The sequence below is a fragment of the Meriones unguiculatus genome, chromosome 5, assembly GCF_030254825.1.
Source record: "Meriones unguiculatus strain TT.TT164.6M chromosome 5, Bangor_MerUng_6.1, whole genome shotgun sequence".
Taxonomy (NCBI): domain Eukaryota; kingdom Metazoa; phylum Chordata; class Mammalia; order Rodentia; family Muridae; genus Meriones; species Meriones unguiculatus.
This window is the reverse complement of record NC_083353.1, coordinates 89,542,528-89,556,285: the sequence shown is the minus strand read 5'-3', so window position 1 is coordinate 89,556,285 and position 13,758 is coordinate 89,542,528. Positions and strand designations below refer to the sequence as shown.

The window sequence follows — 13,758 nt, the reverse complement described above, 5'->3', positions numbered from 1 at the left end:
CCACATTCTGCTTAGAGCACGTCAGATCTCTTGTCATGTGCAATAAACCCAGTAACCTAGTCCTCGTGACAGGAGGCTGACATGTACATGGTCACACCGGTAAATCTAGGACAGAGGCCGGTGACTGTGACCAGGTGGACAAAGGACAGTCCATCACTTAGGGCGAGAGAAATATCCCACAGACAGTTAATGGAGTGTTAAGAAACAGAGGAGAAGAGGAGACGTGAATTACCTCTTTTTCACAGTTGGAGTTAAGAGTGAGCATAGCCATGGGGCTGTTGGGTGCGCTGCTCCCCGGCACTGGTGGCATGGCACGGTCGCCAGGCTGGTTGGGACATGGTGAGCTCAGGACTTGGCTGGCATGTTTATTGGCTAAAGTGGTAGAAAGGTACTGCTTTACCTGGTGCCTCTGGGCTTGCTGTATGTGGTACTTGGTGGGGTTTTCCAGGTGGGTCTGCACCTGAGCATGGCCATGAAGGGAAGAGAAGATAGCAGTGTTATTCCGGGGTTTCAAACAGCTCTTCCTGTAGCATACATCATGAGAATGACCAGTCCACCAACAGAACAGAGTGTTAGTCCCTGTAAGGTCCTGGACACGGTGCTGCTGAAGGATTCGGCTAACACTGGAGTTGAGAATCTAAATCACAGGATTTAGAACTCTTCGGATCCAGGGTAATAACTGTCCTGTTTGATAGCCCTCATAATTAGACATTTCGTAACTATACATTTCATTCAATCCTGGTGCCCTTCTTCTCACTGCTAATCATCAAAGTTTGCAAAAATCCCAACACAAAATCAAAATGACAAGCTCTAAAATGCACAATTCAGTTTATCTTATTTCCTTGGCAAATAGAACAGCTTTCTGTTAAAACACACATGCACTCACACAAACAACCATCAGCAACCACCCCGACACCACACACACACACAATCACACACACACACACACAATCACACTCACAGATAAACAAAAAAATCCACACACAAACACACACAAAATTCTTAAGAACTAACTACAAAATGGTTATAGAAGATAATCGGAAACATTTGACATGTTTAAATCAAGGAGTTATAGGCTCTTTCTTTTCATACACAAGAATATGATCACTCGGAATTCTAATTATGAATGGGCTCAATGGAAACAGTGATTCTACATGAAGTAAGTACATTCAAGCGCATATCCCTTGTATACATGTGTTTTGAAAGGCATGACTATTTACAAGCCAGCATGGAATTTGCTGTCCTTTTCTAAACATTAACAAGGAATTAGAAGCACGTTTTTTTTTTTTAAATAAACAAGATCAATGACATTCAATTTAAAGTCACTTTTCACCAACAAACACAATTTTACCTCATACACTCGAAACAAGAGCTGGTGGGGAGAATGCAGCTACATGCCAGGGGAATAAATCCGACTGCCATTCACTGTGTCTAAAAGTGTAGTCGGTTACTTCTTAGCACATCGGAAAATAAACAGCATTTAAGGAGTAACTCTATCCTTACTGCAAATAGGATAGTTAGTACAACAGCCTTCACGAGACCGATCAGCCCATGCCTACCCCTGCACTCAGGCTCCGGGTGGGGACAGGAACGAACGCTCACCTGGTAGTGACTGTATTCTAGCATTTCCAGCATGGCACCGTTTCAGGCAGCCCCAAGCCAAGGAGACACGGCAGACTACTTATTCCTCCTCCCTCTACTTTCTGTAATTCCAATTCGAAGAGCAACTGGCATAGAGAAGGCACCATAAACAAGGCATCCCGAGGCACCGCAGGAAACGTTATCGCGGTAGCACAGCTTATAATAACCTAAGCTAATTAGTTATGCATGTAAAAAAAAAAAAAGCTGTTCTCACAAGGGACTTTTTTTTTTTAATTCCTACTAGTTTGGTCTTAAATATTGATATTAGTCCCCCTCAACCCCCGGCTTGACGTCATGCTTTTTTTTCATAGATATAAAAGAACCTTTTTAAAGGATGAGCTATCAAAGTCAAGCTCACTGTCAGATCAAGGCCAATTCACCATTCATCTTTCGTTCCAGTAGTATTAATGGACAATGGTGTTTCTCTTCCAGCCATAGGTTAAGAGCAGGATGCCCCCTTCAGAGGAGACATTGCCTAAAAGCTACTGTCACACATGAGACTTCCCTAACGGCCGAGTAACGATGCCGTGTGTGACCGCAAAGCAATAGGCTCGTGGTGTGGAAGGCAGTCTCCAAACTTCCCAGCTTCACCTTAAGCCCCAGTCCCAATAGGCAGCTTATTCTGAACTAGGGAGATGAGAAACCTGCCTCTCAAGCTCCAGGTAGCAAATGGGAAAGCTATTCTATGTAACACACACACACACACACACACACACACACACACACACACACGGGGAGAGACAGGGACAGAGTGAGACAGGGAGACAGAGGGAGAAAAAGAGACAGACAGAAATCTGGGTTTGTACTTATATAGAAAATAAAATTTAAAAAAACCACCGTTCTCAGCTAACCCTCAAATTAGGAAGCACAGAAATTCTTACTGGAAACGGTATGATACAATCCATGAAGCGAGAAGAGAAGAAGTCACCATCCACAGTGGACGTATTTATGGCCCTTTCCATCTATCCATTCCACTATCTACTTAATATATGCTAAGCATATAAAACATAGGACATTCACCGTGAGAAATCTGAACACAGATATGACTTCTAGCTTTACAAAGCAATTTACTTCCCAGGGTGAAGCAAAGTGAGAAAAGAGACAAATCTATATTTAGAAATTGGAATAAATGCTGCTTACTTTTTAAATGAGGTGTTAGTATTTTGGGCATAACTATTTGCAATTCATTAATTTTGTCAGAATGCTGTGGCTACTGAAGTACTTTCGGCTGACCATCTCAAACCTGTCTGACCTCACATGCACACTGAGGTTCACAGGCATTTTCAGTTTTGTGAAAGGGTCCAGACGCGATAATGATGAGGACAATAGACAGGACCAAAATAAACACGAAATGAGGGCAGTGAGCAGAATGTGCTTATTTCACTGCTCCCCTTAAAAAGAGACGCGGCTGCACATTTAAAAATAAACATTAATTCACTGGCAAGAGCCCCTTTTCTTAATGAATCAGAATGTCATGCTTTAGTACGGACGGCATTTGCTCTCTACCCACCCCTGGCACCGAGGCCTTTACTACACTCAAGTTGGGAAGGAGAGTGCAATTTTCATAGCAACATTTCTATCAGGTCTTTTGGGTTTGCAAAGAAGTTAAGATGGTAGGGCTGGGGAGATAGACGGCTCAGCTTAGGAAAGCATCGGCTGCAGAAAAACATGAGGAGCTGTGTTCAATACCCAGACGACACAGGAAAAGCAGGGCGCCACTTGTAATCTCGGCAGCCCTGTGGATATGGAGGCAGACAGAGCCTGGATTCCCTGGCTAACTCCACTATCCGTATCAGCGAGCTTCTGCTTCTGTGAGAGTACCTGTCTCAAAGAAAAAATGGTAGATGGTAACTGAGGAAGACCCTGAGGTTGACCTCTGGCCTGCATATACACATGCTCAGGCACATACAGCAGGGGGAGGGAGAGGGAGAGAGAACCTGCAATGCTATGCTGTGGACAGGGCATTAGTAGGTATTCAAAACTCTGACACCATAGACAAATAACGTCACTGAAGGGCACAGCTGTGGATAAGGCCTTGGGAGCTGAGGTCTGAGGACACTGGAAGAAACCCATTTCTTCTAAAAGAGCAGCGGACTCAGGCTGCTGCTGACTTGCTCTGTAGGCACACCTAGAGGCATACAAGCCATTATACAACTTAATCTCCCTAATTTTCAAAGGTGGCCAATAATGTACATTTTTGAAGTGAAATCTTTTAAATTAAAAACAAGAACCAATGTTCCACTTTTCATGCAGCACCCAGAGATGAAGCAGACACGCTGAGAGTATAGCTCGGCAGCAAACTGGCGGGTGTGTCTTCTGTCTTGGTGGCTGTGTACAGGATCTTCCTGGCACTCCTTGGAGGCTGGGCTGGGTGAAGAGGAGTTGCTCTTCGGAGAAGTCAGAGCTCAAATTCCAGTGTTTCCTGGAAGTTCCCTGACTGCTGGGTGCCTAGTCACACGGTCAGAAAAGGAGCTGAGGACTGGACAGCCATGTTCAGACTCTGTCGGTACAAATGACTAAGCAAGTCCTAACTTCTCCAGGCCTTGAGTCCTCCGGTACCAGTGCCGATGAGAGAGCTTAATCCAACCTGTTTTCAGTCAGACAAAGGCCCATCAAATATCAGGAAAAGCAGTTCACAAAGTTTCTGTTGTGGGAGCCTGTTAAGTTCTTCCAGATTGCTGTGTCTGTGTGAATTCTATCAGTGTTCACTAGCTTAGCATGAAAATGGGAAGCTTTTGAAAACAGATTACATACTAGTAAGAGGGAAGTATGCTTTGGTTTTAGGACAAATCGTATTTAGAGACCCCACAAAATGTACTGGGGTGGGGGGGTTGCAGAGAGTGGTTAAGAGTACTGGCTGCACTTCCAGAGGGCCTGAGTTCAATTCCTAGTACCCTCATGGCACAACCTCACAACCTCTGTACCTCCAGTCCTAGGGGATCCAATGCTCTCTCTGGCCTCCTCAGGCACTGCATGCACAGACTGTGCAGACATACGCACAGGTGGAACACTCATAAATAATAAATAAATAAATAAATGGGTTAAATTTTTTATAGTATTATATTAAGATTTTTGCTACAGTTATTGCTTCAGTTGTTACAAATGAATATTTCACTAAATACTAAGACATTTTAAAATATAGAGAACAAAACTTGTATGCATTCATTCACAAACATCTATCATTTGTCCACCAGTGCATTTTATACTCAGTCCCAGAGTGGGTCAATCCAAATCATTCTCAGAAAGAAGCCACTTGAATAACGCCATAAAATATCCTTTAAAGTTTCTACATGTGCTTCTGATTTTTAATTGAGTGAAGCAGGTCAGGAAGGCAGGAACTATAAGGGGGTCTTGGGAAGAAAAAGAAGCCTCTCACTCTAGGATCTGCTTTGTGTTCCTTGTTGGCAGAATGAAGAGGTGAAGCAGTGGAAAGCTACACAGGTAGCACAAATTGGACTTAATGAGTTGAATAAGAAAATAAAAACTGACACAAAGCTGGGTAGCAGGGAAAGGGCAGTGTCCCTGGGAGGGGCTGGGGTGAGTACGATCAAAGTACACTGTAGGACGTTCTTAAAGAACGAAGAAAATAAACTGAGCAGAAACGGGTTTCAATGGAACTGATAACATCAGGGCTGCTGTGGAGCTCGCCTGCAGAGGAGATGCTCCTCTTCTGAGAGAGTTAGAACAGCTAAGAGCCACGCCTGAGGCAAGAGCATACGTGACTTTTGAGTCTGTGTTTACCAGCATGGCTCTCTCATCCCTAAAGCTGAACACCTCAGAGACCACGTTAGCAGTTTCATTATGGCAGGAGAGACACTTTAAGAAAAACACGTAGCCCAGCTCATGCCTTAAACTTCACGTAAAAAGTTTGCTTACTCATTGAATCTGATTGTAAATTATACCCTTTGAACAATGTAATTTCAAGAGCTAAAATACCACATAAATAACTATTAAGACACATGAGAACCCCACACAGGTGCATTTAAACCTCTAGCATGTACTACCTCTTCATAAACCCCAACTTTGCTTCATAGTAACTCATCCTGAAATTCTTTTTTAGGGGGGAGTGAGTCAAGACTGTTGTCTCTCCTGAGTAGAGAGAGGCCTTTGGATCCCCTCAGGCTACATTCAGCAACCCTGGACTGTCTTTTGATGCTGGCAACATGAAGACAACTTCTGAATGAATACTCAAACAACTCTTTTTTTAAAATTAAATTTTTATTTTTTATATTAATTACAGTTTATTCACTTTGTATCGCAGCTGGAGCTCCCTTCCTCATTCCCTCCCAACCCCACCCTCCCTCATCTCCTCACTGCCCCTCTCAAAGTTCAGAGATAGGGGAGGTCCTCCTCCCCTTCTATCTGACCCCAGCTAATCAGGTCTCAGCAGAACTGGCTGCATTGTCCCCCTCTGTGACCTGGCAAGGCTGCTCCCCCATTAGGGGGAGGTGGTCAAAGAGCCAGTCACTGAGTTCATGTCAGATGATCAAGCCTCACTCAGAAATGCAAACGGGATGGACATTGGAAGAAAGAGAAAACAGGAAACAGGGCAGGGGCCTACCACAGAAGGCCTTTGAAAGACAGTACCCAGCAGTGTATCAAAGCAGATGCGGAGACACATAACCAAACTTTAGGCAGAGTACAGGGAATCTTAGGAAAGAAAGGAGAGACAGTAAGACCCAAACAACTCTTGAAGAGATCTGACTTTGACAGTTTTAGCACCTTAGTTTAGCTGGCTGCCATTGAGAGATTCTCCGTTGTCTCCCTGCCATATCTAGAGGACTAAATACAAGAGTACGCATGTGCAAATCATTGAGGGATATTGTTAAATGCAGAGCGTGAAGCCATAGGTGCAGGGCAGAATGTGTCTAAAACTTTGCCTTACTAACAGCTTCCAACAGATGTGGATACAGTTAGTGCAGTGAAAACACTACATCCGGATTTTAAGACTTGAAGGTTTTCATCTGGACTCTTCCTTCCATCAAAAAGTTGTATGTTCTCTATTCATTCATTCATTCAACAAATAACTTGCCTTTGCCTCAGCTAAGAATCAGGAAACTGAACCTTCAGAAGTTGTTTAAGAAAGGGACCCAGAAAGACTGTGGTGTTTGAATGCAGATTTGATGTTGGTAAGGAGTAGCCGATCAGCAAAAGAAGCCACCTAAGCAAGGACAGAAGTCTTCCAGTGTAAATACAGCTTGCATGATGCAGCCACAGCAAGTGGCTTAGTCCACATGCTTTACCTGGTGCCCAGTTCACCACAGTCAGTGTGCCTTCTCTCTTCCAGCATGGCTTCTGAGCCAGTTTTGTTAGTTTCTCCTGTTCTTCAACTTACCTATGAAGGCTCAAGCTTGATTTCAAGTATCTGCACTCACAACTCTGATAATGCAAGCCAGTCTTGGGACTATAAAGCCCCTATCATAGACCCCTCTGAATTCCAGACTCATCTCTACCTGTCTACACAGCAAACAGCTCACAATTAGCATGCCCTCCATGTCAGCTCCTCCAGTGCAATAGCGGGAAGGTTGAAACGTATGAAACCTGCTGCTGTTGCCAATGCTGGTGCACTTGCTCTTACTCTTGGTGGTGGTGGAGATGGTTGTGGTCATGGTGTGTGTGTGTGTGTGTGTGTGTGTGTGTGTGTGTATGTGTGTGTGTTTTACTGGGGTGGAAGTAGGCCCTTTCTCATGCTAGACAAACACCACTGAGTTATAACACAGACTTTTCTGGTTTTGTTAAAGACAGGATAGCAGTTAGCTTCTTAGTCTGGTCTTAAACTCACTCCATGGCCTGGTAAGCCTTGAACTTGGAATCTTTCTGCTCAGCTCCCTGAGCAGCTGGAGTTATAGGCAGGCCACTAAGGCTTTGTAGGAACTGCTGTTCTTTATAGGTCAAAAGTCTTCATATTTCAAACAACTTGATGGCCTTTGTTTCCTTTCTTTCCCATGTGTCACGTATATAGTCCATCAACAGTGATTGTCAGAAGTTTACCAAGTTATACTCACAAGTTTACCAAGTCTTACCCTCTCCTGGGACTACTAGATAATCATAACCATCTCCACTTGTCATTCAGATGACTGAAAGTATTTCTTAGCTCTTCTACCTGCTTCTGTCTTTGACCTTGATCAGTACATATTCAATGCACATCAAATTACCAATCTCATCTGCTAAACCAAATGGGTGGAACTTTCAAATGAAAAAGAAGATAAATTGACACTAAACCATATTACATGTGAAATGTCCCCACAGACTCATGAATTTGCATACTCAGTCCCAAGATAATGATGTTATTTGGGGAGGTTGTGGAACTTTGAGGGGCAGGGAAGATGAAGGAAGTGGGTCGCCAGAGGGTGGGCCTTGAGGGTCAGAGTCCTGTCACTCCTTACTGTAACAGCAGGCTCCAAGGTAGACCATGATATAACAAGCCTGGCCACATGGAGCTGTGCAGGCTTCTGTGTGTTCCTCTCCAGGAAATATGAACCTAAAGTAACCTCTTTCCTCTTAAGTTGTTTTAGATTTTGTCACAAAAAAATGATAAAAGTAACTAACACACATATCACATGTCTGCCCAGCCACTACCCTGTTCAAGGGACAGTGATTTTAAGTTTAAGGCTCTCATTAGAGCCAAAAATATAGCATATATATGTATACATGCATATATATATGAGTAGTATCTATATAAACTATAGTGTACCCGGCCTATTAATTACCATCTTCTTCTGAGAGCTAGTTCTCCTGAATACACTTACCTTCTCATGTATGTATCATCTATTACTATTTGTGACAACAGAGTTAAGAAATGCACCCCACAGAAGCTAAAATACTTATCATCTGGTCCTTTGTGAAATACTTGCTAATGACTAATTTCTGATAACAAAACAGTTACTAATAGATATCTAACAAGAGACGTGGCTAGATTAATAATAAGGCAGTGACTTAGATTAGGCATGAGCTTTTAGCACTGTGATGGAGTTAGACAGCTCTTTGCTGTAGAGACTTATCTGTACATTGTTAGGCATTTAGCAGCATGTCTGACCTTTCCCTGTTACATGCCAGGAGATGTACACCTAACCCCAACCCCGCTGATGTAATCATGGTGTCTCCAGGAATTGCCAGAAGCCTCCCAGGGAAGGAATACAGCTGCCCCATGAAGAGACAGGTACAGAGATGGGTACTGTGTGGTCATCGAGGCCCATACTTTATAGACCTGTAGACGAAGGGGGAAAGGTGGTAACTGAAGTAAGAACACAATGCCAATTTCAACATGTTATACATACGTGTGAGCAAAATAGAAACTGTTGACAAATCACTGAGAAATCACTACAATGTTGGTCTCTGAATGCTACAATTATAAATAAGTAATATTTTATTTGTATTTATTATTTTCTGTAATAGATAAGATGCTAATTTCATTATATAAAAACTATGTACTCCATAAAAATGAAGGCCTATAGATCTAATAAGTAAAAAAACATATTCAGACAAAAATGTTTTTTAAACCTTTGCAAATGATAAGCTAAGTCAGGAAACTGTTGTGCAGCGATGAAAACGGCCTTGTTTCCTTTTTTTTTTCTTCTTGAAATATTTGATCAGATTAAACGGACTCGGCTATTTATGAAATTTCTAGTCTCACATTCAAGCACAGTTTACGTTTGTCTAATACTTGACACATTTTTCTGGTTTTGAAAAGGGCTGTGATTACGTGGTTCAATGGTGCCCTTATAATGGTCCATTGTGAGGGCCGCCGAGCCTCCCCCCTTAAGGGAGTCGCTGGGGCAGCATCCCACGTGCCCTAACTTCTCTGTGCGCTCCAGTTTAGCACAGCCTCAACATGGCAGACGTCTTTTTGTCTTAATATTTCCTCTCAAACGAGGCCATTGTTCACAGTTTATCGGGTATTAGGGCCGATTATAACCAGGCAGCCGAGCCCTGCCTCATAAAGATGGGAGCTCTTAAAAAGCTGGCAGTGGGCAAGTTTGTCACAGAGGAAAAAAACATTGCCTTGGGCCTAAGTAAAAGGTCAGTCAGCAAGCCCCCATCAGACATGAGAGCTGAAAGCTGCTGGTTTGAAGGTCAAGTCCACATGAGCTAAAAATTGGCAAAGAGGAGCCGCCGCGTAACAACACCAGCTTCAGGGGCTCTGTCATGAGACCGAGGGGGTCTTGGCCTCTGAGGACCTGCACTATCTTGGCCAGTCCTAAAGACGGCTTTATGTATTTATGTGGTGGTAAAACTTCATAAACCCCGCCTGATAGTGGAGTGCCATCTAAGAGTGCCAGGCACTGTACGAAAGCTTGTGAAGGCCGGAGCTACCCCGCCTAACTCACCTATTTGCACCGCTGCTGAGCACTGTTCTCCCTGCACAGTGAACCTCAACCGAAGAACCCACAGGATAGAAATCATATGCAAACTGAAAGGGCACAGGTAGGCACAGAGGCCTGAAACCAAAAACAAAATGAGTACATCATGCAGTGACGTGTGTGTGTGTGTGTGTGTGTGTGTGTGTGTGTGTGTGTTCCTTTTTTAAAGGAAAGGAAGGTCTGAGTGGGTGTCGAGTGATATATTCTGGCTGAAACCTGAAGGTTTAGAAGCAGCGAACTATGGTGAGGTCCCCAAAGAAGTACCAGAGTCTGCAGTGGGAAGCAGCTATGTTCTGCAGGGAAGGTGAGGAAAAGAGTAACCACACGGTCAGTGGGCTTTCAGGGACCAGGTCAGCACAGCCCTAAGAGCTGGTTGGGGCATATCCTGTACAGGAATGCAGGCCCCTGGAGGAGCCTGGAGACTTCCTTTCTATTGTTTCTAACAGTGGTTCTTAACCTGTGGCTCACGACCCTGGAGTTGAACAACCCTTTCTCAGGGTTCAACAAAGACCATCGGAAAACACGGATATTTGCATTACAATTCACAACAGTAGCAAAATTGCAGTTATGAAGTGGCAACAAAAATAATTTCAAAGGGTCGCATATCCAATATCCTGCATATCAGGTATTTACATTACAATTCATAACAGTAGCAAACTTACAATTATGAAGTAGCAATGAAAATATTTTCATGGTTGACGTCACCATAGCATGAGGAACTGTATTAAAAGGTCGCAGAATCAGCAAGGCTGAGAAGCACTGGCTTATAAGATTTCTCTGGAAGGATTTTAACAGACACATGTCCCAACTTGACAGGATTTGGTTTGGTTTGGTTTGGTTTGGTTTGGTTTGGTTTGGTTTGGTTTGGTTTACTTTTGATACAAGCAGTCACTCTGTAGCCCAGGCTGGCCTTCATCCATCTCATTATGAAGTTCAGGCTGGCCTTCAACTTATGATTCTCCTGTCTTAGTCTCCTAAACATCATGATTGCAGGGATACTCTAACCATTTTAAAGCTCACTCAGCTGTTCCTGGTAAGAGGGCAGACTGGACTCAGGATGGCTCTGCAGCAGTCGTCCATGGGATTGTGGTGCCTGGAGTATTGAGACAGCTGGCTGTGAGGTGCATGTGGCTACATCCTGTCTGTTTCTTTCTAACTTGTATCAAGTCCGGTTTTAAAATGCCACACACATTCAAGGGCTCTGGGTGCAAGTAACTGAAAAGTCACAACACTGTACCACATACTTCCCAGCTTAGGGCATACAGACCCGACAGAAAGAGCATGAAAGAGAGCAGGCATCTATATTGCTAAATGTGAGATTAGCTTTTGTGAGGATCTGTGATCAAATCATGGGCATGTGGCTTCTAGGGTTGGGCCTCTGGTTTCTATCTGAATATGAAAACTACCTTACCCAACAGGAGCGGCAGCTGCTGGCAGCTGTAAAAGACAGGACCCATGAAGAGCATCTGACACATAGCAAATATTCCCTGACGAAATAAAATTCTGTAACTATTAATCTTGGAAGTCTCGGCTGCCAGGCGATGAGTCCATATTATTGATCCACAGCAAGAAAATAAAGACTCCCTGAAGGAGAGACGGACTCAGAACAGGACAGGGCTGCATTCAGCGTCTTATGGGTATCATTTTTCTCTCTATCTAACTCAAATATCACAGAGAGGATGGACAGGGAGGGTGATGGGGCAGAAGCAAGAGTCCCCACACGATCCTCTAAGGCAGAAGTATCACAACACAGAAGGCTCTCGAGAAAATTTCTCTCCTTCCTCTCTTCCTGCCTTAGCCAACAAAGGTTGAACTGGTCTTAAAGGAAACTACAGAAAAGCCTGAAAAGTGCATGTAAACTTTTGACTTCATTTTTTTTTCCCCCTCAGTTGAGACGTCAACACGACAATACTGAAAAGATCAGAAGGGTTTCAGTTTTGGAAGGAAGTTTACCCAAAACACCCGGAGCCAAATCAATGGCTGATGAAGCAGGGCTAATGACAACATAGTGGGTCCCTTACCCTACTCTCGTGATAAGGTTTCCATATAACCACACAGGGTCCACATGCCTAGGAGTTAGACAAGCTCTTTCCGTTAATTTTTTAGTTTCTTCTTCCACAAAACAGCAGCATGTGTACTTAGTAAGCACAGCCCACCCATCACCCTATCACAAGTATACAAGTACCTGCACACAGCTGGCTATTCGCACCTCAGCACGCACGCTTCTAAAAAGCCTTGACCACGTGGTCCTAACTGCTCCGGGTTTACGGAGATTCCTGCAACCTCCCTGTCTGGAGTCTCCCCGAGTGTCTGTTGCAGAGGCATCTTGTTAACAAATAAAATAAGTGGGATTTGCCCGTAACGATCTTATTGATCAATCGGGCGAGTGTGTCTCAGCCATTAAAAGAATTTTTTTTTTTCAAATATATGTAGATAGCATAGAACTGAATTCACATTGACCTTTTCAGATCAAAGCCTAGTTCAAATTCGGAATTTCCTCTTTCAAGAAAAATGTCCAACAATCAACATCTATGTCTTATAAAAGCTGCAATGACCTAAAATGTAAGCTTGCTTATAACTCGTGAGGCTTTTGTTTTCTTTCATGACAGATGAAACAAAACAAAAACCAAACACAGGCACACAGAAAACCACAAAACCCGAGCCATTTCCCTCTACAAGGCTGATTCTCAGAAAGATTAAGATTGTCTTTCATCCATGAAAACAGATAAATGTAGGATGTAGTTACAAAACATCAGTGTACATGGTTGTGAGTGTGTATATGTGTGTGTGTTAAAAACAAATAAAGAAGAAAAAGAAGAAAACACAGAGCGCTTCTTCTGAGAACAGAGGTGGTGCTTTTGAAAGAAGCAGACAAATAGATCAGGGTTCTCACACTGAGCAGGACCACAAAGAGAAGCAGCAGTACTGCCCAAGTCTCACAGGCTAGGGCACCATCCTGGGGGGCTTTCTGTGGATTTGACCTTCGGCTCCTTCTACAGCCAGATGGGCTATATCATCATACCCACTTTCAAGACAAGAAAATCAAGATAAAGTCCTAGTCACTCGACCAAACGCTGCTATGCCATGACAATCTACAGAATTCATACCTGCAATTTAATTCTGCTGGTTTTGAAATAGATCCAAGAGAGTTTTCAATCATAACATGCTTTGATTATTTGTTTTCATTCTTCATTATAAATAAGGTTTCTGAAGCTAGGCCACTGGCTTTCCCTGGTTAGTATAGTTCTCATGCTTTGCCAAAGAACCTTTATTATTATTATTATTATTATTATTATTATTATTATTATTAGCAGCAGCAGCAGCAGCAGCAGCAGATAGAGCCTATTACAGAAAGCCACAACTGGCCAAAACGCAGAAAACACCTAATTGACTGTGCAGTGCCCAAGCCCAGTCAGTATGTTTAAAATACAAGTCCGATACACAAGGCCCTAGAAACAGGTGAGAAAGAAAAGCAGAGATGTAAAAGCCAGCGGACCAGGATAGGACAGCCGCACTGGGGATAGGGTCTTCTATATATAACAGGAAAGCTATGCCAATGAGCTATCAGCGATATGGCTGCCAAAATAAAATCTTCACCCCACCACCAGCTGGCATGTCTGTATGAATGAGGAAATCTCACAAGGCCATCTCTGTTGAGGAAGAGCTGCAAGGAATTAATGGCTCCCGAGAGAGGAAGATTCCATTTTCTCCATGCCTTTAATCCTAGCACTCAGAAGGCAGAGGCAGGAGGATCTCT

The 13,758-nt window shown here is 43.4% G+C and overlaps 1 protein-coding gene across 10 annotated transcripts in view; it reads right to left on the bottom strand.

Moving 5' to 3' along the window:
- The window catches only part of Mitf (melanocyte inducing transcription factor), a 210,034-nt gene that overhangs the window by 28,049 nt on the left and 168,227 nt on the right, over positions 1–13,758 (bottom strand). For 8 of the 10 annotated variants that reach the window (XM_060383839.1, XM_060383837.1, XM_060383838.1 and 5 more), the window contains one exon: positions 233–460. In XM_060383839.1, coding sequence (XP_060239822.1) covers positions 233–460 — 228 coding nt within the window. Of the gene's footprint in view, positions 1–232; positions 461–1,602; positions 5,836–13,758 lie in introns of those variants that run through there. The other 2 variants (XM_021655463.2, XM_060383843.1) reach the window with 1 other exon arrangement.